The following is a 24,716-nucleotide window of genomic DNA, read 5'->3' on the forward strand; positions in this document are numbered from 1 at the left end:
GATATGATATATGAGTATATATATATATATATATATAAATAAATGAATGTCATTATTTGCTACTGTAAAACAATAATTTCAATTTGTAACTAATGAACTCCGAGTAAAAAGGGTTTCGCCGAGAAAACTCATTGCAATAGACAGAAACGCTGTATTTCCATATCGGTCATAGATCATTTTTATTATCATCATCTTTGACACGGTAGGTCCGGATAAGTAAAAGATTTATACTCTTTATACTCCTTGTTTTTCTTTTTTCTGTTTTTGTTTTTTTTTTTTTTTTTTTTTTCTTTTATCTTCTTATTACTTTCCCTAGAAGAAAGTCGCGAAGCGCTTAGGGCAATGTTATCGCTTATAATCGTTCGAATGCGGTCTTTATATAATAATAATAATAATAATAATAATAATAATAATAATAATAATAATAATAATAATAATAATAATAATAATAATAATAATAATAATCAAATGTTCAAAATGACATTAATTCACAATTTCATTGTCCATTTTTTGTTGTTGTTTCTTTTTTTTTTTTCTTTTTTTTTTTTTTTTTAATCGTAGAATATCACTCTATCCTCCGCTCACATGAAAGAGATATATCATCTTTTTTTTTTTATACTTATAATCGTAAATAACATATTTTACATAATCGCTTTCCTCGAGTTTTTTCTTTTTTTCTTTTTTCTTTTTTTTGTTCTTTTTTTTTTTTTTGTTTTGTTTTTGTCCTTTACCGAGTCCTTAACGATTGCGTTTAGACATACAACAAGAACGAAAGCTTCGAATAAGAGAAGAGAATATTTAAGTACTATTACAGGAGCCTCTTGCAGTCTTAACACGATCTCTCCGAGATATTAAGAGAGATTTTAAATTTCAATTTTAATTATCATGTCATTCAACACCGATCATCATCTCTCCCCTTTCTCTCTCTCTCTCACTCTCTCTCTCTCTCTCTCTATTTATCTATCTCTCTCTATCTCTCGATCTCTGTTTTATTTTTCCTTCATCGATTTTTTTTATTTTTATTTTTTTTTGCTTCCTCCACCTTCTCTCCCTTTCCTTCCCTTGCAACATTGTTTCTCTCTCTCTCTCTCTCTCTCTCTCTCTCTTTCTCTCTCTCTCTGTCTCTTATTTGTTTTCATTTCGTTTTTTTTCTTTCTTTTTTTTTTCCTTTTTTTTCTTTTTTTTTTTTTTTTTTTTTGCTTTTTTTTTACACTTGTGCACCATTTCGAACGAGGAGGCATTTTAAATGGAGACTACAGCACATAGAAATGTCTGATAAGGATGAAAGCTGAGAAAACGCGTGAGCTGCATAACGCACACGTCTATATATAATGGAAAATAATTTCATTTTCGTTATAATCTCTTAAAGATTATTTCACCTCCTTCATATATAACAAATAAAGGACACCTCGTAACGATATACATATACATACTTTAATAGTAATTCAATCATTTGTTTACATACTCATCGATGTAGTTCTTCTTTGGTAATGTGTATGTGTGTACGTGTATGTGTATGTGTGTATGTATCTATTTTGTATGTACGTATTTTCGTATGTCTGATCGGCAAATAAATAATTATTTTAAAAATGAGATAGAAGAGCTCTCTCTCTCTCTCTTCTCTTTCTCACCCTCTCGTCATCTCTCCTCACCACCATCCCTATACCCTTCCAACCCTTCCGGCGTTCTTTCGAACGCTGTTTTCTTCTTGTTCTACTTGTTCTTCTTCTTTCTTTTTTCTTCTTTTCTTTTTTTTTTTCTTTTTTTAATTCATTCATTTCCTTTTCTCTCCAAACGCACTTCACAATATTAGGCATAAACGCACATTATTCAACACGCAAATCACCAAATTTATTTGGACGCACGTTTTTAAAAGAGAGATAGATAGATAAATAAATAGATAGATAGAGAGAGAGAGAGAGAGAGAGAAAGAGAGAAAGAAAGAGAGAGAAAGAGAGAGAAAGAGAATTAACGAAACCCTTTTTTCTTCCATAAGATATGGAAAGGAGAAAGGAAGAGAAAGAAAAAAAGAAAAAAAGAAAAAAAAAAAAGAAAACGAAAGAAAGAAAAAAAAAAGATAGAAAGAAAGAAAGAAGAAAAAAAAGAATAGAACAATACACACAGATCGATATATGATATTCCCTGCGAACTTTCCTTGTTGTGTTGTCTCATCGGCGACATTTCGCAAGAAATCGAAACGTACCGAGAAACGCGAAACGCTTAAACGCGAAAGTGTTCCCGGCTAAAACGCTAAAAGGTACAATGATGTTTTTTTTCTTTTTTGTTTTTTTTTTTTTTTTCTTTTTTCTTCTTTATTTCAGCATGTTGCTATTCATAGAAGGAGAATATATTTCGCTTTTCTTTCTTTCTGTTTTTTTTTTTTTTTTTCAATCCTGCACGTAGGCGAAGTAAGCAGGGCGTTATTTTTTTTTTTTGCTTCTGTATGGTTTACGCGTTTGTTTAGTTTCTTCTTTCTTTTCTTTTCTTCCTCTTTTTTTTTTTAAATCCTCTTTTTGTTTTTCATTCGGTATATTAGCACTTATCTCGTGTATACGCAATTACGTGTGTATCTTTGTACGTGTGTTTTATGTACCTTTGTGTGCGTATGTATGCCTCTGTGTGTGTGTGTGTGTGTGTGTGGATGCGCGTATGTATGTTGTGTGTGTGTGTGTATGTGTATGATAAAATAACGTATGTATCCTTAAACGAGATTCCGAGATATCAAGATCATCGGTTTAGCGAATAACCACGTCGGCGACGTTCTCTTGTCGCGACGATCACTCGATGACTACTGAAAATCGAAAACTATAGAAGTCCTGGGCCGAAAATGTCGCTTTTGGCCAACGGAATATTCTCTTGGAGGCTCTTGCAACGGCGCCGGTTACCTCCAGCAAGGCATCGATCACTCACTTGGTTTGATTCGATTGTTGTTCCGACGCCGAAGTAACACCGGTTGGTGAAACATTGTTTAAGGATCTAGTAACCGGACCTTTGCGTGCCAATTTTGATCTAAAACAAATGATTTCGACAAGAAAGTTATCATTTAAATAATCATTAATTATATTTCATCAGACGCGTACCTTATCTGACCGGCTAGAAGTGGATTGATAGCGTACAACCAATCGTATACTTCCTTGTCACCTAAAGTCTGAAGAAGATAACCACGGTGTTTTGTCACGACACTATAAGAAATAATAATAATAATATACACATATGCGTCTATTAAATTAAATATCTTAATATTTAATATCATTTGAAAATAATGAATGAATGAATCAATGGACAGATGGATACATGAATGAATGAATGGATGGATACAAGAATGGACAAATGGATGCATGAATGAATGAATGAATGAATGGATGGATCCATGAATGGGCAGATGGATGCATGAATGAATGAATGAATGGATCCATGAATGGACAGATGAATGCATGAGTGAATGAATGGACAGATGGATACACGAATGAACGAATGAATGGATGCATGAATGGACAAATGGATACATGAATGAGCGAATGAATAGATGCATGAATGGACAGATGGATGCATGAATAAATGAATGAATGGATGGGGATACATGAATGGACAAATGGATACATGAACGAATGAATGAATGAATGGATGGATGCATGAATGAATGAATGGACAGATGGACACATGAATGGATGGGTGCATGAATGAATGAATAAATTAATTAATTAATGGGCAGGTGGATGCATGGATGAATGAATGAATAGACAGATGGATGAACGAATGAATTAATATTTTGCTAACCTGAATGTGTTTGGTACTTTCACCATAGCTAATTGATCCTCGGAGTATTCTACTTGAGCAGTTGCTAAATTAATCAGAGCTCTTTCTACGGGATCTTTTTCCTCTCGGAAGATCAAAACGTACGGTCGTCGTACTGCCTGAATAGAAAAGAAAGAAAAAAAAAAAAAGAAAATCAAACGTCGCAAGAAGAACATTTTCAAATTTTAAACGATATAATTTATATTTCCTTTTTGAAAACTTACAACCCAACGTTTCTTCCATCCATTAGTCTTGTGTTCTAAAACATTCAAATATCCTTTCCTGGCAATGACAGGACTGATACGTATCTCCTCGACTTCTGGTACATACAACACTAGATTCTCCTTCGAAGGTGAAGACGATCCCATCGGAGCAGGTGCTGTACATGATTGACCAATTGTCTCGCTAGCTAATATGCTTTCTTGAAGCTCTTGCAATTTGGCTCTTTCGGGTGAACTTAGTCTGCAAAAAAGAGAGAGAAAAAAAAAAAGTGTTAAATGCCGCGTTAAAATTTTATAAACAAATGAGAGATAAAAATTTGTATTAGATGCGTTTGTAAACTGACTCTTGTGACGACGAGGACAAAACCGATGATAGCATGGATGCCGACATATCACCTATCGTATCTTCTCCAGGTGAAACGTCGGACAATAAAATCGGTTCTTTGCTTGGAATTCTACCTTGGATAAGTTTAATATATTTAGTTGCCAATTCTCTCTCCCTGTCAGTCATTTCCCAAGGTTCATAAACGTCTTTGCTGGTTGAACGTTTGAGTTTGACTGGGCTAGCATGTGATTCGTTTGTAGCTTTGGCTACCATATTACAAACCTCCTATAATACGATATTACAATGACCAATGTGTTGTTCATAATGTTTCTCAAATGAAATAAAATGATTCATAATATTTACCTTTTCGCTTTTTGTGAAATCATGTAATGGTTTATTACACATAGGCATTTTATCGATGCCAAGTTTCTCTCTCAAAAGTAAAGTATGTCTGACCCTTTCAACCTCTTCCAATCTCGTTAATTTCTCAAGTTCCCATTGATGATCGAAAATCAAACTATCTCCTCGCGGTCTCCAACCATGAAGATTTTCTTCACCCCTGACGTACGTAGAACTCGTGTCTAATACACGACGTTGTCGCCTTTGTACGCCTAATGTAATAAATGAAAAGGAAAGAAGTTCGATGCGTATAACGTAAAAGAATTTAAATATAAATAAAACATTATAATGTCTTCACTGATTAATGTTTGCACGAAGCCTTCGCGTTCGAATATATTAGAAGAAGTTGATGTACGCCGATAGAAGAGAACCAACACCGATTGAAAGACTCGTTCTCGTCTTAATGTATTTCAAAATTGTCAAATATATTTTATAATTATTAAGATAAATATCAATTATCGTCTCAAAAAATAATAATTTCTTTTCGTCTGCTGATAACGATCAGTGCAAACGTTTTATAATATTCGCTGTAACTTAGGATACATAGTAGCAAGCTGCTACACTAAGGGATACACAGGACAAACCTGGGCTACCTGCTTCCGATGAACGTCGCAGCACCAATTCATAGACGCCGCTAAGTCGATTTGCTTCTTGATTTCGATAACTTCCACTGAACAGATGTTTTAATGATCTTGGCCCGACCCTGGCATCTCTGCCATAAATAATCATGCTCAAGTCTTTTGTAATAATTGCTGGTCTACCACAATTCTCCAACTAAAATGAAAATCAAATCAAGTCAAGTTCAAAGTCAAAAGAAATTTAACGTTCAAAAAAAAAAAAAAAAAAAATTGCTCGCTTTAATAGATAAATCATTTTATTTTATTTTATTTCATTTATTTATTATTATTATTATTATTTTTTTTTTTTTTTTTTTTTTTTTTATTTTTTTTTGTAAAGTTTCATTTTAAACGCGAAACAAACCTCAAGGTATGCGGAGATAGTCATGAATATTTGTTCACCGTAAGACGTGACCCTGTTAAGCAAGGCCGAATTGTGCAAAGAACTGTCCCAGGCTGCCTCGAATCTGAACATACATCTGTCGTCACCTGGAACTTCAAGATATTCACCTGGGAATAATCCCAATGAAAGTACGGAGGAGTCGTTATCCTCTTCTTCCGGTTCTGGTGTATTCCTAATACGACCTACAACGAGTTCTCTTACGTCTTTCCATCTTAATTCAGAAGCAGGCTCGTGTACAATCGTTATACGAATACGACGTTGAATCCCTTGATGAAGTAGGAATAATCCACGGCAAGGTAAATCATCGCTATGATCAACAACCGATGGAACATATTCACCGTTTGGTGCTAATTCGCAAATTTCAAACCATACGAGTACATCATATTTTGCATGAACGTGTGAAGTACTTGGTGATGGTAAAACGCTACCAAACTTTGGTGAACGTACAGGTTGACTAATTGGTATTGAAGGTGGTAACATCCTTTTTGGTGGTTGTCGTACGCTATTAAAATGAATAGAAATAAAGGCTTAGACATTTTGGCACAATCGAATAACTAGAATAAAAGATAATATTAATATTGTGTGTGTGCTTGCTTGTATACATATATCGTTTATACTAACTATTCTAGTTTAGCATCCTTGTGCAACGGATGTTGCTGATAATGTCCAAAGATCTCAAATACAATCGGTTGTGATTTAAGATATTCCAAGAAAGATTTCGTGACCGTCACTGTAATCTGTATGATATATTATATTAGAAGACATTAGAAACGTTTGGATTATTTGATTAAATAAAAAATTTTTCCTTCGATCATTTATATGAATTTATCATTTACATTTTGTACATGATAAAATCCAGGTGGATTTCCTTTGGTTGTATTCTTTGCCGGTTCCGTTGAAAATGCTTCGTCATGTCGGTGTAAGAAACTTAAATGTAATGATACAATAAGATTTTATTAATTTGTTGAAATTAAATAGGACTTTATTAATTATTTGTTTTTTGATATTAAATATATCCTACGTTATTATTTACGTACTTGAATTGACAGAAAATATCGGCATACTCGGTCGAAATACCCATTGCTTGTAACACCGTAACTCTGAATGTAAATTCAGCGCCGAGTTGTAAATGATCCGGTAGATCTTCTTCCTTCATATCACTTGAAACTGAACTATCACCTCTTCCGCTATCAGCGTCACATATATCATCCTCATCTTTCAAATCCTTGTGTAATTCGTTATGACCTATTACGCGATCGTCATTCATCAATATTTGACGATTCTTTTCCAAAGTTTGAGCCAATAGTGTATTTCGTTTGTTATGTTTATGTCCACCGAATAAATCATCTTCGAAAGAAATATGTGCCGATTGTCTAACACCGCTCGAATATTCGCTATTTTCTTCTCCTAGAAAAAAAAAAAAAAGATCATCCTCTACGTATATTATTTAGATCTAATTAAAAAAAAAAAAAAAAAAAAAAAAAAAAAACAAAAAAAGTAGGAATAGAACGAAAAATCTTTGTTCGTATTATTTTTCAAACCTACCAACAACACCTTGTACGGCTACTCTTAAATAACCTTTGACATCTCCTTTCTCATTGACTATAGCCACTTTGTGAATAAGTGGTACGGGATACATCAAATTGCTTAGATATACGAATGATCTATAAATCCAAATTAAATGTATCAATAACACAATCATATTGTAATATATATATATATATATATATATATATATATATATATATATATGTACATCTATGTGTGTGCGCGCGTGTGTGTTATCTGTGAAAAATTATAGTATTCACCTTCCAACCATGCGGAACCAGGGGAAACGATCGTAAAACGGGTCACCACCAGTAATAGTTTCGATATTAAAGTCTGGCGACGTAGGTGAAAGTTCAGCCTCATTATGATACATTTCGCGCATTAGTTCTAACCTAAGCCTATAGAATGATTTAATAATCATCGATAAATATAAATTTCTTCGTATAGTATAGAACGAACGAATCTTAATTACCTTAATTTTTCTAAAGTCCAATAATGGGTAGCGCCATTCTTTGTATCTTGAACTTCAACGGCAACGATTGTACGAGGGAATGGTCTTTCTTCTTCCTCTTCACCATCGGTAGCAATTGGTAAAAGATCAACAGGTAACGGAGAATAAAGGGTATCTGTTAATAGCGTAAATTGGAACTGAACCTGTAATTGAAAAATAATAATAATAATAATAATAATAATAATAATAATAATAATAATAATAATAATAATAATAATAATAATAATAATAATAAAAATGATCGTAAATATTTGACAAATACATACGTGCTCATATACGAACCATTCACAAGGGAAACTCTCGATACATTCCATTCTTTTTAAATTTTATTTTTGTTAATTTAAATGTCAAAGTATTTCACGCGAACTTCTCACTTTTTATATTCGTAATTAATTTCTCTAATTGTCATTATTTTGATTCCCATTAAACGACAAAATTTTATTGGCCAACGAACGAACGATAATTTATTTCAGAAGTCAATTCAATTTAATCCCATATAATCTTAATGTAAATCGTTGCAATGATGCAATTTAAATGCAATGGCAAGAACTTTTTTTTTATACGTTTTATAATGTTCATTTGAATTTATATTTTAAAAGGAATTAAAAAAAAAAAAAAAAAAAAAAAAAAAAAAAAAAAAAAAAAAATAAAACAAAATGATTCGTATTATTCTATCACTTCATTCGTATTATTTCTTCGCTGTTTCTTTTTTTTCTTTTTTTTTTAGAGTTAATCGATTTTTTTCGACGTAAAGTGATTGATATTTCACATATCAGAAATAAAATGATAATATAAAAATTCTTTCCCTGGGTACGTTCTTTACCTTTTTCTTAAGTTCAACCGAAATGGCATTGGCTTCCTTGAGGAATATCGCATTGCCCCATAGGTCATCCCGTAGACTGGTAAATTGATGATACTTCCATTTGCGGAAGGCCCAAGCGGCCAATTGGAAATCTCTCTCGGTCCAGTTGCTCTCTGCGTCAAACAAGGGGTTGACTGAAATGCAAGCCATCACCAGGCAAAACAGTCAGAAAAGCCAAGCATGTTACCAATGTCTTCGTCAACTACGCTCTACAATTATAACGATCAAATAATACTGGGTGCATAATAATAACAAATGAAATGATGATTCTTGCGTACTTAAGAAAAAAAAAAAAAAAAAAAAAAAAAAAAGAACCAGACGAAAGACAAAAAAGAAAAAAAAAAAAGAATAAAATAAACGATTACAAGATATGAGACGAGAAATTTCACGTGAGAGAACGCAAAAGAGGAAAAAAAAAAAAAGAAAAAAGAAAAAGAGAAAAAGAAAGAAAATCATTCGATACAAATAAAATAAATATTTCAATGAAGTTCTAACGAGGTGATTAAACGTGCCAATCGTGAAACGATAGTTTAATGTTTGCATAAAACTAAATTATAAAATTGTATTAAGTGAAATCGATTCGTTAAATAAATATTATTATTACTCAGCGATTTCACAGCGATATATCATTAGCATACATACCGAATATATCTTCTTCGGTATTATTAAAGTCCTCTGGCGTGTAACTGCTATACATTGACATAGTCATACTTTGTTCTTCTACCTGCTTCTGCAAGGCATCTATTCGTGCTTCGTAACTCTATTATCAAGAAAAGAAACGGAAAAGAACTTCAGTTTTATGACGTAATGCGGGATAAAAAAAAAAAGGAAATGAAAGAAAATGAGAGAGAAAGAGAAAAAGAGAGAGAGAAAGAGAGAGAAACGAATAATAAGAAAAAAAAAAAAAAAAAAAAAAAAAAGAAAGAAAGAAACAAAAGACATGCTAACTTACCTTACGTTGTTCTTCGAAGAACTGATCAGCCTCTTCTTTTTCCTTTCGAAATTGTTCCTCTAGTACTAATAATCTCTTTTCCATTTCCAATTTGAGATCAATACCTTGTTTCTCTAATAATTCAATTTGTGCGAAGTTCCAATCAACGGTTTCACCGTTGCCGGGTGTCTCAGCGGGTGAATTTTTCTCTCTTCGTTCACGTACTGTTTATTAACGTAATGGAACAAAGAAAGAAGAAAGGAAATAACAAAATAATGACAGACTCTCAAGACGCAATAACATACGTACGTCTATATAAAGATATAGAATGAATGAATGAATGAATGAATGAATGAATGAATGCATGCATGCATGCATGCATGCATGAATGCATGAATGAATGGATGGATGAATGAATGCATGCATGAATGCATGAATGGATGGATGGATGGATGGATGGATGGATGAATGAATAGATGAATGAATGAATAAGTAAAGAAGACAAATTATTCAAAAGTACCTTGATCGGGATGATTGAACCTGAATACATGATTTTTCCCAAGGATAACGCGCGATCCAGTTTTAAGTACGATCGGTTCGGTTATTTCACGACCATTTACATAAATCAATGCATCCTTCTTAGGCATCAAAGTAATTACACCCTCGTGATTTTCAAATACGCAATGCTCGCTCAATATATGAGGACCGCAAAGTTGTATATCCTGTGGTATATTAGCTTCGGCACTACCGATACGCGTGAAACCATCCTTTATATAATAAATAAGACACTCGGACATCAATGGATCCTCGTTTAGATTAACCAAGTGTGGTGTTTTCTTCGGGGAAAATACACCAACTGTAACGCCATCCTCTTTAACTGCTACACCCATCTCAGCGAAAACAGCTTCGCGTTGGAGTCGAATCGATTCCGTTCTCTTCAATTTTTCTTCCCACGTTTCATTTAATTCTATAGACATATATGTATATGTATATGTATAATATAATAAAAAAAAAAAAAGAATTTTGTTAAGAACGAGAACGGAAAGAATTCATTTTTCTTTTTCTTTTTTTTTGCTTTTTTTTGTTTTTTCTTTTTTCTTCTCCTTTCTTTTTTTTTTTTTTTTTTTTTTTACGAATGAAAAATAAAAATGAAAAGTGAATTTATATAAGTTATTTACGTGTTATATCAATTTACCGGCTATTAATTTTTCTGATGCTTGCAACTGATCAACCGCTTCTTCGGCAATAGTCGAAGTTGTGTGTGAGGGAATTCTTGAACGTGATTCTTTGTAATCGTCCTCGCGTTTATTCGTTCGAATGATCTCATCCCCTGTAGATAATAACAAAGAGACACCACAATATAATTTTAATATACGATAAAATATTTTCTTTCAGATATTACGCGTAATTATTGATTATCTTTATTATTTTTTATCTTTTTTTTTTTTTTTTTTTTTTTTTTTATTATCTTCGTTGTTGTTGTTACCGTTATTATTATTATTACTATTATTATTATTATTATTATTATTATAAATTACGTGTTCGCGTAGCGAATTCACGTATTTTTGAAAAAACACACAAAGCCATAACTATAGGCGATAGCAGAAGCATAGAGAATATTTTTAACGCTTTCGTCTGCTCCCTTTTTTTTTTAAATTTTCGGTTTAAATTATTCATCTAAATAATATATATATATATATATATATATATATATATATATATGTATATATATATAATAAGACGGTCACCATTAAAAAAAAAAATTTTTAAATATTATTAGAGGGAACGAGGCGTAGCGTGTTGATCATTGATCTTTTCAAATGAAATTTAGCAGGGTTGTAATGAGAGAAGCATGGCTAATAAAATATGACATTAGAGACATATATATATATAAAACTATATATAATCGCTTATGAATGAGAAACATAGAAACGATTTTTCTATCTCGTATTTTTTTATATGTAATTCTTTTTCTCTCTCTTTTTTTTTTTTCTTCTATTTTTTCATGGGGGATGGAAAAGCTAACATACTGACCAAAATTACTAAAACGGACGAAATCTGAAAAATGAATCATTATTGTAAAACAAATACATAAATATATATATATATATATATATATATATATGTATATATATTTATATATATATATATATATATATATATATATATATACTTGTTCGTATACACCTAACAGATAAGCTCCTTAAAGCGTTCTTCATGCTATTTTATTTCAAGAACAACGAATCGCATAAATCAAACGCATCTTTTTATTTTTTTTTCCTTTTTATCATCTCATTGTATTATTTTATTAAATAATTCAGAAGCAAACGTTTGCAATAATAGAAATTTGATATTATATAAAATAATGTTTATTGTAAATTATTACATGGACTATATGGAATATATATGACGCAAGGAAAAAACTATTTTGAGAAGTTATACACGAGATAATATATACATATATATTCATGCAATATGGAATAATAATAATAATAATAATAATAATAATAATAATAATAATAATAATAATACAATAATTTATTTTATATTATCAATGCAGCCATAATCACGCTTGCTTCTAACATGCATTTGACTTTATTATTATCGTTACTACAGAATTTTTTATATGTCCATGCAACGTTGTAAGCTCATATATATAGAATATATATATATATACAGAGCTACTGTTCTTTCTTTTTTTCTTTTTTTCTTTTTTTCTTTTTATAATTCATATTGATCGGTAAGTCTTCTCTTTTGTTCGTTTGTCTTTTCTTTTATCAATGCGATTCGTTATTTTCTTCATCGTGCATTCGATACGCTTCAAAATGTAAAATATTAAAAGAATTATACATAATGATTATTTTTCTAGTAATACTATACTGGAAAAAAATCTATTATTTTTTTTTTTTTTTTTTTTTTTTTTTTTTTAGAAAATAATATACATATAATAATCTACATTTCTAATCACTTCTGTTCACTAATCTCTCAACAATTTTCTTATTTTATTATTGTTAACATTTATTTTTTTTCTCTATTGCTCTTTTTTTTCCTTCTCACTTTTTTTCTTTCTTTTTTCATTTTATAACATTTATGCAGATGTTGATACTATTATTATTGTGTATTCATTATAGGGAAGACATATTGAAAGGGTACTTTAAATATGGCAGAATATAATATAGTCTAGGCTAAATGAAAATGAAAACGGATAAAAAAAAGGAAAGAAAAATGGGCACTCTCGCGAAGCAATATATAATATATATAATATATATATATATATATATATACATTATATACAATATATAAACAATCGAGAAAATAAAAGAGATACGCAGGTATGAAGGTGTTATGAATATTGTGCATTTGGCCGTGAAAAAGAAGCATATATTGAGTAAAAGGCACAATGGTAAAACGATTGCCTTGGCTTGGACGCTGCTTTTGCCGTGTTTACTTGTCATTCTTGCTTTTTTTTTGTTTGTTTGTTTGTTTGTTTGTTTGTTTGCTTTGCTTTGCTTTGCTTCGTTTTGTTTCTTAAACAAAGAGAATTTTTTTTTTTTTTGTAAATTGTTACTTACTATGCTCTTTCTTTTCATAAGTGACTTTGCCATCTGGCCCTACGTTATGCATAAAAGGGACAAAGAAAAAAATACTATATAAATAGCTTACCTACGGTGCACCATATAATATAGATAATATTATTTCGTTAAAAAGAATTGTTATTCTTCTTCTTTTATTTTTCTTTTTTTTTGGTTTTTTTCTAAATATATATATATATATGTATGTATGTATGTATGTATATACCTTTTCTTTCTTTTCTTTTCTATTTTTTTTTAAATTTTGCAGCAACACAAACACAATACATTATTATTTTTAATCCAATTCCAAACGTTTTAAATATTTTGTAATTTTTTTTTTTATTTTTTTTTTTTATTTTTTATATATATATGGTTATCACATAACGATCAATATCTAAAATATATATTTTTTGTTATGACGATGATATTGAAATTATCTATATGCTGCCTTCTTTATACTAAAATCAAAACTATTTATGGGTTTATATGTGGAAATTTGCTTTGGAAGAGTTAGTTTTAAAATATTACTTTACAACGCAACAAGATTTGCATACTCGAAACAAGCGACATCAGTAATGGTATACGTCATAACTCACCTTCTTGTACGTCGATCCCTTCTTGTTTGAGTAGTTCACGTAATTTCTGTATTTCTTCTTTGAGCTCTCGAATGAGTTTAGCGTTCGCATCCTCGTTGACCACGGCTTTGCAAACGATTTGTTTCGCCCGATCCGCGTATCTTCGAAGGTCACAGCAATAATTGACTTTATCAGTTTGTTGACTGTTCAATAGAAAAAAAAAAAAAAATATGTATATATATATATAAATATAATTACCTCAATGTCGATAAAGTTTCATCGTAATTGATGTCGGCTGGACTAACTGCTGCTATCATTGCGGTCTTCGAATTACCACCAAGATTTTCACGTAATAACCATGTTAGAACTGAGTCTCTGTAGGGGATGAAGTCTGCCTTCTTTTTTTTCTTTGTAGCCTGAAAAAATTCATTAAAAAATACACACATATAAATATATATATATATATATATATGTTATAAAATTAAAATATATTAAAACGTTGCTTTGAAAATATTTATTAGAAAAAATTCTTGAATCTACAATTACGAATTACAAAAAATTCTTGAATCTATAATGAAAACTTACCGCCTAATTATCCGTAAAAATAATGGCAGCAAGAAATGTAAAATCATTGGGAAGTTAATATAAAAATAATAAATATTTATTTTCGATATTACAATTAATATTAAATTTAAATCCATGTCAAAAAATAAAAAAATGTATACTAACGATCTCGGCCAATGCGCTGATAACTTTTCCGAGTGTAGTAAGACTCTTATTTATATTTGCACCTTCCTTCAATCTTGTACCCTTTGCACCAGTTGAATCGGCCCTTTCAGAACCTGCCAGATCGACAAGTGATATTTTACTAACTTTCTCTGTCGCTAATCCGGTCGTTGAATCTTGTCTTTGTTGTGTGAAGAAAATTGTAAAGACCGCGTGCGATCTGCTGGATGTCTCGTTCATGTTTGTGGCTGCGACCGTTCTATAGACCAAAAAAAAAAAGAAAAGAAAAAAAAAAGAAAAAAAAAAAAAAAAGAAAGATTATAAACATAATTTAATACGTTAGAATAAAATAGCAAATTAAATGTTTTCTCTATTTATTTATTTTTTTGTTTATTTATTTTTTTACCAACCTAGCTTTATTCCCCTCGTCTATGAGATCGTGAATGTCTTGATATGACATTACTGCTAATTTTGAAAGATCCTCGACGTATGGTCCAAGAAGAGGATGTTCTCGTACACGTAAATTTCCTTTGTTCTTTGGATTTAACAAATCCCTAACCCTCTCACAATAAATCTCCATGTAGCTTACCTCAACCGAATATTTTAATTGTTCGGACGAGTTTCGACTGATCTTACGGAATAAATCCTTACAAATTTGAGGTATAATACCCTCTTGACCCTCCTCCTGTTTTCCCATCATTGTATAAGACTTTCCAGCACCGGTCTGTCCATAAGCAAATATACAAACATTGTAGCCTATAAAAGTAAAGTAACAACAATATATTTCATGATTATCTTTCGTTGTTGCATTTAATATTTCGACCTTTTCTCTTTTTTATTTACTTCATTTTTTTATTCATTTCTTCTTTTTTTTTTCTTTTTTTTTTTTCTTCAATTAATCTAATCATAATTTAATTTTTACCTTCAAATGCATGTTCTAACATTTCCTCGCCTATGTCCTTATAGACCATAATTTGCGAAGAATAATTAGAATCGCTTGGCTGCAATATATAAAATAATGTGTTACTTATTATCTCCTTTTTTTTTTATTATTATTATTAATTTAATTAAGAAGATATTATCTCTATTATAACTTTTATTTATTTATTTATTTATTTATTTATTTATTTATTTATTTATTTATTTATTATTTTTTTCTTCTATTTCATACTCACGTCCATGGAAAAGTACGAATAATCATAATTGAAGCTTTTTATTGCATCCTTACTGCCTGCAGGTGCTTTTGGATTTACTATTGCTGTTAATTGAAAATGTAATTTTAAAATTGAATTTTCTCTTTCATTTAATTTTTTAATTTAAAATACGAATATTTATATATATATATATTATTTTTTTTCTGACATATATTTTACTTACAAGTAGTACTTCCTGACATTTCAATGATGCATTGTGCTTCACGTGAAATTTCACGATTGTTAAAGGGTCGAACCCTTACCGCTACTTTCACCGACGACATCTTTACTTTTTTTTTTTATTGGCCCTTCAATGTTCCTTACAAATTACTATGATCGCGTTATTAGTTGTGTGCCTTTGGTCAGGTCTGTTCTACGAGAAGAGAAAAAGAAAAAGATTAAAAAAAAAGAAAAAAAAAAAAAAAAAAACAGATACATAAAATTCGAATTAGAAATGAAATTAAATCGACGAAAAATATTTTCATCATAATCATGAATCATCCATTTTGAAGTTGACGTTCATTCATCAAGCACGAATAATTTTGCAAATCGATTTCAAGGGGTGAAAAAGAAAAATGCAAAAATAAATATAATAATTTATAATATTTATCTTTGATCTTTTTCTAATTCTTATGAAAAATTAATATCATCGTGGAGAGAATGCAAGTCAAACGTGATAATTTCTAAATAGATTTTAAGCAAAATGAAAAAGAAAAAAATTTGTAAAAAATTAGAAAAAACAATTTCACGTTTCGATTGTGACAAAGGAAAGCCGACATTCGTATTCTATTTTTTTCCCCTCCCTTGTAGAAATAAATCACAGAAAAAATGTGAAATTGAAAACGGAATGATCTTATTTAAGTCTATTTTACTGAAAAGAAAAAGAAACAAAAAAAAAAAAAAGAAAAAAAGAAAGAAAAGAGAAAAGAGAAAATTGGAAAAGAAATAATTTCACGTTTTAATCGTCGTGTATCAAAGGATACGAATTCATTTCATTATCTTTTCTTTTTCCAAGAGATAGAAATAAATCACAGAATTGGAAATGTAAATTTTCAGAAGCGTTAATTATGGAATGATTCAGAGTGCTCGATTATGTACACATGCGCTCTTGTACACGGCCATCCTAGCGCACGAGCAATTTGTAACATACAGCTTCTCTCTCTCTCTCTCTCTCTTTCTCTCTCTCTCTTTCTCTCTCTCTCTCATAGTTGTATGAATTTATGTGTGTGTGTGTGTGTGTATGGCTCCTACATACATAGTTACTCGTAAATAACGAAATAACATCGATACATAATGTCAATGTTATTAACCATCAAACGAGTTTGATGATCGATCGAAACAAACAAATCAAAATTCAAAATGTTAATTGTATTTAATATGACGATGACAAAACACCTAAAACCACCGTCGAGAATTTTTAGAAACGGTAGAAACGATAAATCAATAAAGTCTCGTTCTAATGGAAGATACTCGTCGCCGTCGACGTCGTCGTCTTATTCGTGGAATTTAGAACGCTTATTATTAGGTCAATAATGCATATCCAAGACGGTAAATTCATTGGAAATGAAAAAATTTTTCTTCTTTCCTTTTTCTTTAATGTTTTTTTTCTTTTTTATTTTCTTTTTTTTAATCCTCTTTTACTCACTCGTCGTCGCACAAAACATTAATGTAGAGAAGTTTTTAAAAAAAAAAAAAAAAAAAAAAAGAAGAAAAAAATAATAATAATATAATTTTCAATGTTTTCGAAGAATTTCTATACGTCACTCTGATTCGTAGCACTTGTAATACGTGTAAAATAAAATGGAAAAAAAAAGAAAAAAGAAAAAAAAAAAAGAAAAGAAAAGTGAAAACAAAAAATTAAGATCACCAGGGATGAGGAATGACGAGCAATCTTCTCGACGTTGATAACGTTGACTGATGCTACTTCGACTGACGACACTTGTCCGTATTTCAACTGACTTGTACTCCTTACGTGATGTAGCTCGACGAATGGCCGGACGAAGTAGAGCGAGACGAAATAGTCGGCCATTTAAAAAATCGAATACAAAAAGAAAGAATATTCGAATATTTCGCACGATGACGTTTATTTATCTATGCGCGTAACGATTGACTAAAGAAAAGAAAAGAAAAGAAAAAAAAAAGAAAAAAAAAGAAAAGAAAGAGAAAATATAATTAATTTTTTTTTCGTCTCTCTTTAAATCCAAAGGATGGTCCATCCAATTTGAATTAATTTCGAATACGTTTTCACGAAGAGACAGACAGAAAGAGAGAAAAAGAGAAAGAGAGAGAGAGAGAGAGAGGGAGAGAGAGAGAAAATGAGAGGTCACGTCGAAGACGTTACGAAGAAAACTGAGAAGTTCGAACCAACCGAAAGGGATCGAATCTTTCCGAAGGACGTTCGAGAAACGACGAAAGAACCAGAGAAATAGGAAGAGAGAGAGAGAGAGAGAGAGAGAGAGAGAGAGAGAGAGAGAGAGAGAAAGTAAGAAGGAGTGGGATAAATGAGAAAGGCATCGTACCGTGATCGATAGAGAACCGGGTTGGTTCGAGTTTCAAGGGAGTTCGAAAAGACAAAGAAGGAAAGATAGAGATAGACGGAGAGAATGAAAAAGAGAGAGAGAGAGAGAGAGAGAGAGAGAGAGAGAGAGAGGGTGATAGATACCATTCAAATATAAAAAAAATAGAAAACGAGGGTGAGAGAGTAAACTCCTTGGTTGTTTCCTTACCTTCTTCTCTCTATCGAATTAAAATTCCACCCTTTACTGTCCTTCCTTACTCGTATTTCTCCTTGGTTTATTGTAATTGGATATAAAATAATCACTGAACACTGAGGGACGCGCGCATGAAGAGCGCACGAAGACGTCGCCCGTCGACGTCGTACGGCATCGACGTAACTCCGCGATTATAACTTACTATTCGCGAGAAATAGATATAGTAAGTAAAGTACGCGCACGAGAAAGAAAAAGAGAGAGAGAGAGAGAGAAAGAGAAAAAGAGAGGAAAAAAAAATCCTCGAGATTACTATCTCGGTGCACTAGACGATCGACGATCGAGATACATACCGCGAGGCGAAGACATTATTATCATTATTATTGTTACTATTATTATTATTATTGCTATAGTAATAATAATAATAATAATAATGATAATGACGATGATAATACTTCGATTCGCATATTATTTGATACAACTTTCACGTTTTTCTTGTTTTTTTTTTCTTTTCTTATTTTTTATATGTGTGTATATATATATATATATGTGCGTTTTTGTATATATATTATGTGTTCCTGTGTGTATTTGTGTGTGTATATGTGTACGTATAGATGTGTAAAGTGCGTCTATTTGTCTGTTTCTCTCTGTCAATTTCTGTGTGTGTCTATGTATGTCTGCGTGTGAGTGTAAGTGTGTGTGTGTGTGTGTATATTTTTTTTCTACGCACGGCACGCAGCCGTCTCTCTCGCTCTCGCAGATCCACCCCGATGCCGAGTACAGCTAGCAATGCTCCTACGTTTTGGTAATATCGGTCGCCGAGAGTCAAGTGCACTGCGGGCGCCTGCGTCGATCGACGTGTGTGAAAGAAGGAGAGAGAGAGAGAGGAGAGAGAGGAAGAGGGAGAAAGAAGGAGAGAGAGAGAGAGAGGAGATGGAAGGCGAACGACTGCGCCTACGCCATTTTTTCGAGACATGCCCAAAAATTAACCCCTTTTTTGTAGTTTTGTAATGACGAAGATCAAGCTCAAGACTTTCATTACTCGAATTTTTTCCAAATTCTTACTTTTCTTTATTTATCTAATCTCTAATCATATTTATCTATTTATTTATCTATCTATCTATCTATATATATATATATATTTTTTTTTTCTAACTTTTTTAGTCATCTATCTATTTCTAAATTTTTCTCTTAACTCTTCGTGAACGAGGTCATGTACGTGTTCGATGAATATAAAAGAAAAAAGAGAAAAGGAAAAGAAAAAGAAAAAAAGGTTTTTTTTTCGATAATATCCCAACGAAATCCTTATTTCTATTATACCTACTCTATTTCAAAATATCCATAATTTATTGAAATCGTATTCTCGAATAAGATATTGTGAAAATAAAAAAAAAACCAAATCCTTGGAAAGATTACGAATGGATTCTGATATTTTTATCCGATTCGTGTTTTTTCGACTACCTGTTATCTTCCATCGACGAATTCAATTATTGCGGATATAACTACTTCGATCTAACCATCCGCTTTGGTTATTAATTTCTTTTTTCGTTTTTTTTCTTTTGTTTTTACTTTGACGACGTTGACGAAGACGAAGAAGAGCTTCCTCAAAAAAAAAAAAAAAAAAAAAAAAAAAAAGAAAAAAAAAAGAAAAGAAAAGAAAAGAAAAAAGAATGTAGATATATAGAGACGTCGAATCTCGTTCGATCGTCAAAGGAAAAAAAGAGAATAAAAAAAAAAGAAAAAAGAAAAAAAAACCGAAATCAGGAAGGAAACGAAGAAACACAGAGAAGTCAGATATTGATAGGTGAAAAATTCGATATGCGTTATGAATCTCTAAGGGGAAAAGAAAGAAAAGAAAAAAAAAAAGAAAAAAACAAAAAAGAAAAAGAGCTTCGAGGAGGTTAAGTTCTCCCCCACTAAACTCCATTCAGCTCCCACCTATTCCTCGATTCTCTTTTCCGAAAGCCCCTTTCAAGAAAGAGAAAGAAACATGGGACGAACATCTCCTTTTTGAGGGATAGCTTACCTGTGTACCTGCATATAAAATCCGTAGTGAAAAAATCCGGTCGGGACGCACCCTGGTCGGTGAATCGTCCCTAAACGAATCCCTACCAAGACGGGCCCACGACCGATTGGTACCGCGACTGGCACTACAAACAAGGCCGAAAGGGTATATCGAACTCCGAATAAAGATGGCGGCTTCCGTTCTAGGTTAGAAAAAAGGACGGATAGAGAGAAAGAGATAGAGAAAGAGAGAGAGAGAAAAGAGAGACGCCATTAGTAAGAGATAAGTGCGCAATCTCACTCGGTTGGCCAATGGCGTCGCTCGATTCGTAAGAAAATCAATAGCCGAGTAGACGCGAGTGACGTCACGTGCGCGAGCGAGAACCGCGATCGACCGATGCGACACGGGCGGCGCCGGCCAATTTCTATGGAGCAATCAATAAGCCGGGGCTGCCCACATTGTCGCCTATGAGGAGACACACGCTGCTTTCGTATATTTACTTTTCCCTCCTGTTCTCTTTCTCTCTCTTTCTCTTTCTCTCTCTCTCTCTCTCTCTCTCTCTCTCTCTCTCTCTCTCTTTCTCTCCCCTCGATCGTCTTCGGTTTCTCTTCGACTTTCTTCGTCATCCTTACGAAGTCGTCCATTTTCTTTTTGGTTTGTTCTATATATATATATATATATTATATATATATTATATATATATAATACACACACACACACACACACACACACACACGTGCATTCACACACACATATAGGCCCATAAAAGATGACAAAGGAGTTAATAATTATTATTTGTATGTATGTGAAAGATGAATATAAATATGTATTGTTTATGTACATAAATATATGAAAAATGACAAAGAGGTTAATAATTATTATTTATATATGTATATGTATGTGTGTGTGTGTGCGTGTGTGTAAAAGATGAATATAGATATGTATGTGTATGTATATAAATATACGAAAGATAACAAAAGAGCGATTAATTATTATTAATTCTAAATGAAAATTAATTATAATTTCACGTATAAATAATATGAAATGAATTATTCATATTTGTACTGACCTATTTTCTTTTTTCTTTTTTTTGTTTTTTTTTCTTTTGTTTTTTTGTACAGATCACGTCTATCAAAATAATAATCTATTAGGGATAATCTATGCGATCTAATTAATACGTTCTTTCATTTTCAATATCGATCGATCTGAGGAAAAACAAATAAAAAAAAAGAAAAAAAAAGAAAAAAAAAGGAAAAAAATTAACTTATTGTCTTAACCATTCGTCTACTTCGTTCTTTTCCTTTTCTTTTTATTTCTCTTCGTATTTCCTCTTCGATCGAATGACGTGCATGTAGTTTGGAAAATTGAATAAGATTTTACATTTGGTTTGAAATATTTCACCATACGATGACCCCTTCCTTGTATTTGCCAACGATAATCCCAATTACGAGGGGTGTCCAAGTGAAGGATGACGCGTATCCGCAATGTCTGATACGAGAAATGCATCTCTCTCTGTCCCTCCCTCTCTCTCCCTCTTTCATACATCATACATATATACATACATACATACATACATACATACATACATACATACATACATACATACATACATATATACGAACACATTCCAAGTATCAGAAATGTTGCCGCATTTCTTTACTATCGGATTTACTTTATCACGTTTGACCTAACGCACATATATATATATATATATATATATATATATATATGCAGATATATAAGTAGAAATGAATATATAAGGGTTGAAAAAGCAGACCGTAGTTAATTCCTATCAAATACCTCGTTATCCTTGTCTGTCCAATGGATTGATTGAAAACGATACGACAAGAGCTTTACGTGGAAAAGCTACTCAATATTTTGATGAGAAAAAAAAAAAAAAAAAAAAAGAAGAAAAATAAGATTGGCGTGGGAGAAACTCATTGATTCTATCGAATGTTAATACAGAGAAAAAAAATTATATATATATATATATATCATTGTTCCCTCCACTTTAATGAATAAAGACACGGCAAATCCGATTTATTCAACTGAGAAAGAAAACTAATAGAATCACTGACTTTGATTTGATATCCTTCGTATGATTTAAATATCATGTAATATATTTAAATTATTATTACTATATTTTTGTAATATATTTAAAGTATTATTATACATACTCTAACGTAATCAATAAATCATAATAATCTCCTATAAATCGTGGAATATCGATAATTCTCCGGCAATTTTTTCGTTATTAAAAGCTACCTACGCTTAGAATTTTTCTATCTGATCGATAATATCAGAGATACGAAGATATATAAAATAAATATACGACGCATACAAAGTCTCATCCATCTTCGAAATAATATTATATTTCCAATTTTTATCTTTTTTAATTTTCAATATTATCATCTAATGTTTCTAATCGATCGTTACGATTCAATTAAATTTAGATATCAAAAGATTCGATTTAGATGAAGAAAAAAAAAAAGAAGAAGAAACAATGTATAAATTATAACAATGAACCGATCTTGATTGTTTTTTTCTAATTCGTAATTTAAATGAATCTCACGTTTGTCATCGATCATTTTCACGTTAATTTATATTAGTGAATTAGATTGTGATAAAATAATAATAAATTCTAACAATGGCAACACTTGTAGCATTGTCTGTCTTCCTTGTATGAATGTATATATGTATATATGTATGTATGTATGTATTTATGTATGTATGTATGTATGTATATATATATATATATATATATATATATATATAAGATCGTTATGCCGGTAGAGAACTTCGATTATCAATAGTAGCTTTCAACCATCTATATATATGTATATCTATGTGTGTGTGTGTATATATATATATAACAGTCCCAATTACTAGAATATTGATTCTCTTGTAACTATTCCAAGTAGCAATCGTTCGAAACGTCAATAATTTGCAATATCTCATAAATTGTGATGATCAAGTATCACCTTTCCAGATTATTGTTGAAATTAAAAAGCAAACGAAAAAAAAATACAAAAAGAAAGAGAAAGAGATAGAGATAGAGATAGAGACATTTTTGCACCCAATCGATGTGCTACATTCTGAATGACTTTTCTGAATAGGATTGATGCAATGTTGTAGAACGTTCCGTTCGATAGTGTGCTAAATGTAACGATTCGCAAACGCGACCATCGTTTTTATTAAAGCTTATTTTCAGCCTTGAAACACGCATCAAGCTTTATGCATAAAACTATACCAAAAATATAATAATAATAATAATAATAATAATAATAATAATAATAATAATAATAATAATAATAATAATAATAATAATAATTAATTATAATTAATTATAATTAATTATTATTATTATTATGTAAATGAATATTTTTCTATATTCATCAAGGTCTCTATATCTCATTTACATTTATATATATATATTAATATTATATATTCATTATTTCTGCTTGCATAATTTCTACCTACTCTTTTTTGTATTTCCAACAATAACATTATTCACAGAACATTCTACTTAACCTCATCGTAAGTGCGAAAGGGACAAAAAGGAAGCATGAATGAAAAACGGTTGACCTGTTCTTATCGCAGAACAAGAAAAAAATAAAAAAAGAAAAAAGAAAAAGAGGAAGAAGAACAAAAAATAATAACAAAGAAAGAAAAAAAAGGAAAGTAAAAAGAGAATATGTACGAAAAAAATGGAAGAAGAAAAGAAAAAAAAGTTATAATAAAGTACGTTATTTTAATGAGTGGCACGCGTGAAATGATGAAGGAATTTTAAAAACTGAAAAAAAAGAAAAAAAAAATAAAAAAGAAGATAAGGAGAAAAACGTTCTCCTTTCTTTCACACCTTTCAATTAACGCGTGACATTTTTGCAAAAAAAAAAAAAAAGAAAAAAGAAGAAAAAAAAGTCGGTTAATAAAACGAGAACGCACAAGTCCATAGAAGTATTATGTGCTATGTGTGTGAGCAATATTTTAATGGAAAAAAGGGGGAAAAAGAAAAGAAGAAAAAAGAAATCGACACCTGCAAGAAATGCCGAGAGATTTTTAGAAAATGAAAATATCTTTCAATTGTTTTTTTTTTTTTTTTTTTTTTTTTTTCTTTTTTTTTCCGTTCCTTTCGAATTAACCTACAAAAATTTTTACAGGTCGATCGAAAGAAAAATTGATAATACATATGAGAGAGCATCCGATATTTTCCATTATTTTTATTACATACATATTTATTTAAGATATTTTCATAAATTATCGACTTATCGTTTAAATCTCCTGTCGAGATGAATAACCGAGATATCTTTTGTTCGTGTTCAACA

At 30.9% G+C, this 24,716-nt stretch overlaps 1 protein-coding gene across 5 annotated transcripts; it reads right to left on the bottom strand.

The window, feature by feature from the left end:
- Positions 1–519: 519 nt before the first annotated feature.
- Positions 520–18,766, bottom strand: unc-104 (kinesin family member unc-104). 5 transcript variants are annotated; one of them, XM_085656358.1, is made up of 28 exons: positions 18,405–18,753; positions 15,863–16,051; positions 15,661–15,743; positions 15,408–15,486; positions 14,896–15,241; positions 14,489–14,744; positions 14,018–14,175; positions 13,781–13,920; positions 13,185–13,223; positions 10,808–10,942; positions 10,133–10,579; positions 9,634–9,836; positions 9,324–9,441; positions 8,643–8,794; positions 7,781–7,962; positions 7,569–7,706; positions 7,306–7,424; positions 6,798–7,167; positions 6,597–6,687; positions 6,382–6,497; positions 5,722–6,262; positions 5,325–5,514; positions 4,705–4,952; positions 4,361–4,626; positions 4,020–4,257; positions 3,778–3,914; positions 3,081–3,182; positions 520–3,009 (listed from the first exon to the last, which is right to left on the bottom strand). In XM_085656358.1, the coding sequence occupies exons 2-28, from the start codon at positions 15,960–15,962 to the stop codon at positions 2,907–2,909; spliced, it is 5,097 nt and encodes a 1,698-aa protein (XP_085512484.1). In that variant the 5' UTR covers positions 15,963–16,051; positions 18,405–18,753; the 3' UTR covers positions 520–2,906. The 5 variants fall into 5 exon arrangements, with proteins under 5 accessions (XP_085512484.1, XP_085512483.1, XP_035734462.1 ...); XM_085656357.1 differs by having other exon boundaries at positions 5,334–5,514; positions 8,643–8,815; XM_035878569.2 differs by having other exon boundaries at positions 8,643–8,815.
- Positions 18,767–24,716: the final 5,950 nt, after the last annotated feature.

This window comes from Vespa mandarinia, chromosome 4, assembly GCF_050613455.1.
Source record: "Vespa mandarinia isolate Hongniang chromosome 4, ASM5061345v1, whole genome shotgun sequence".
Taxonomy (NCBI): Eukaryota; Metazoa; Arthropoda; class Insecta; order Hymenoptera; family Vespidae; genus Vespa; species Vespa mandarinia.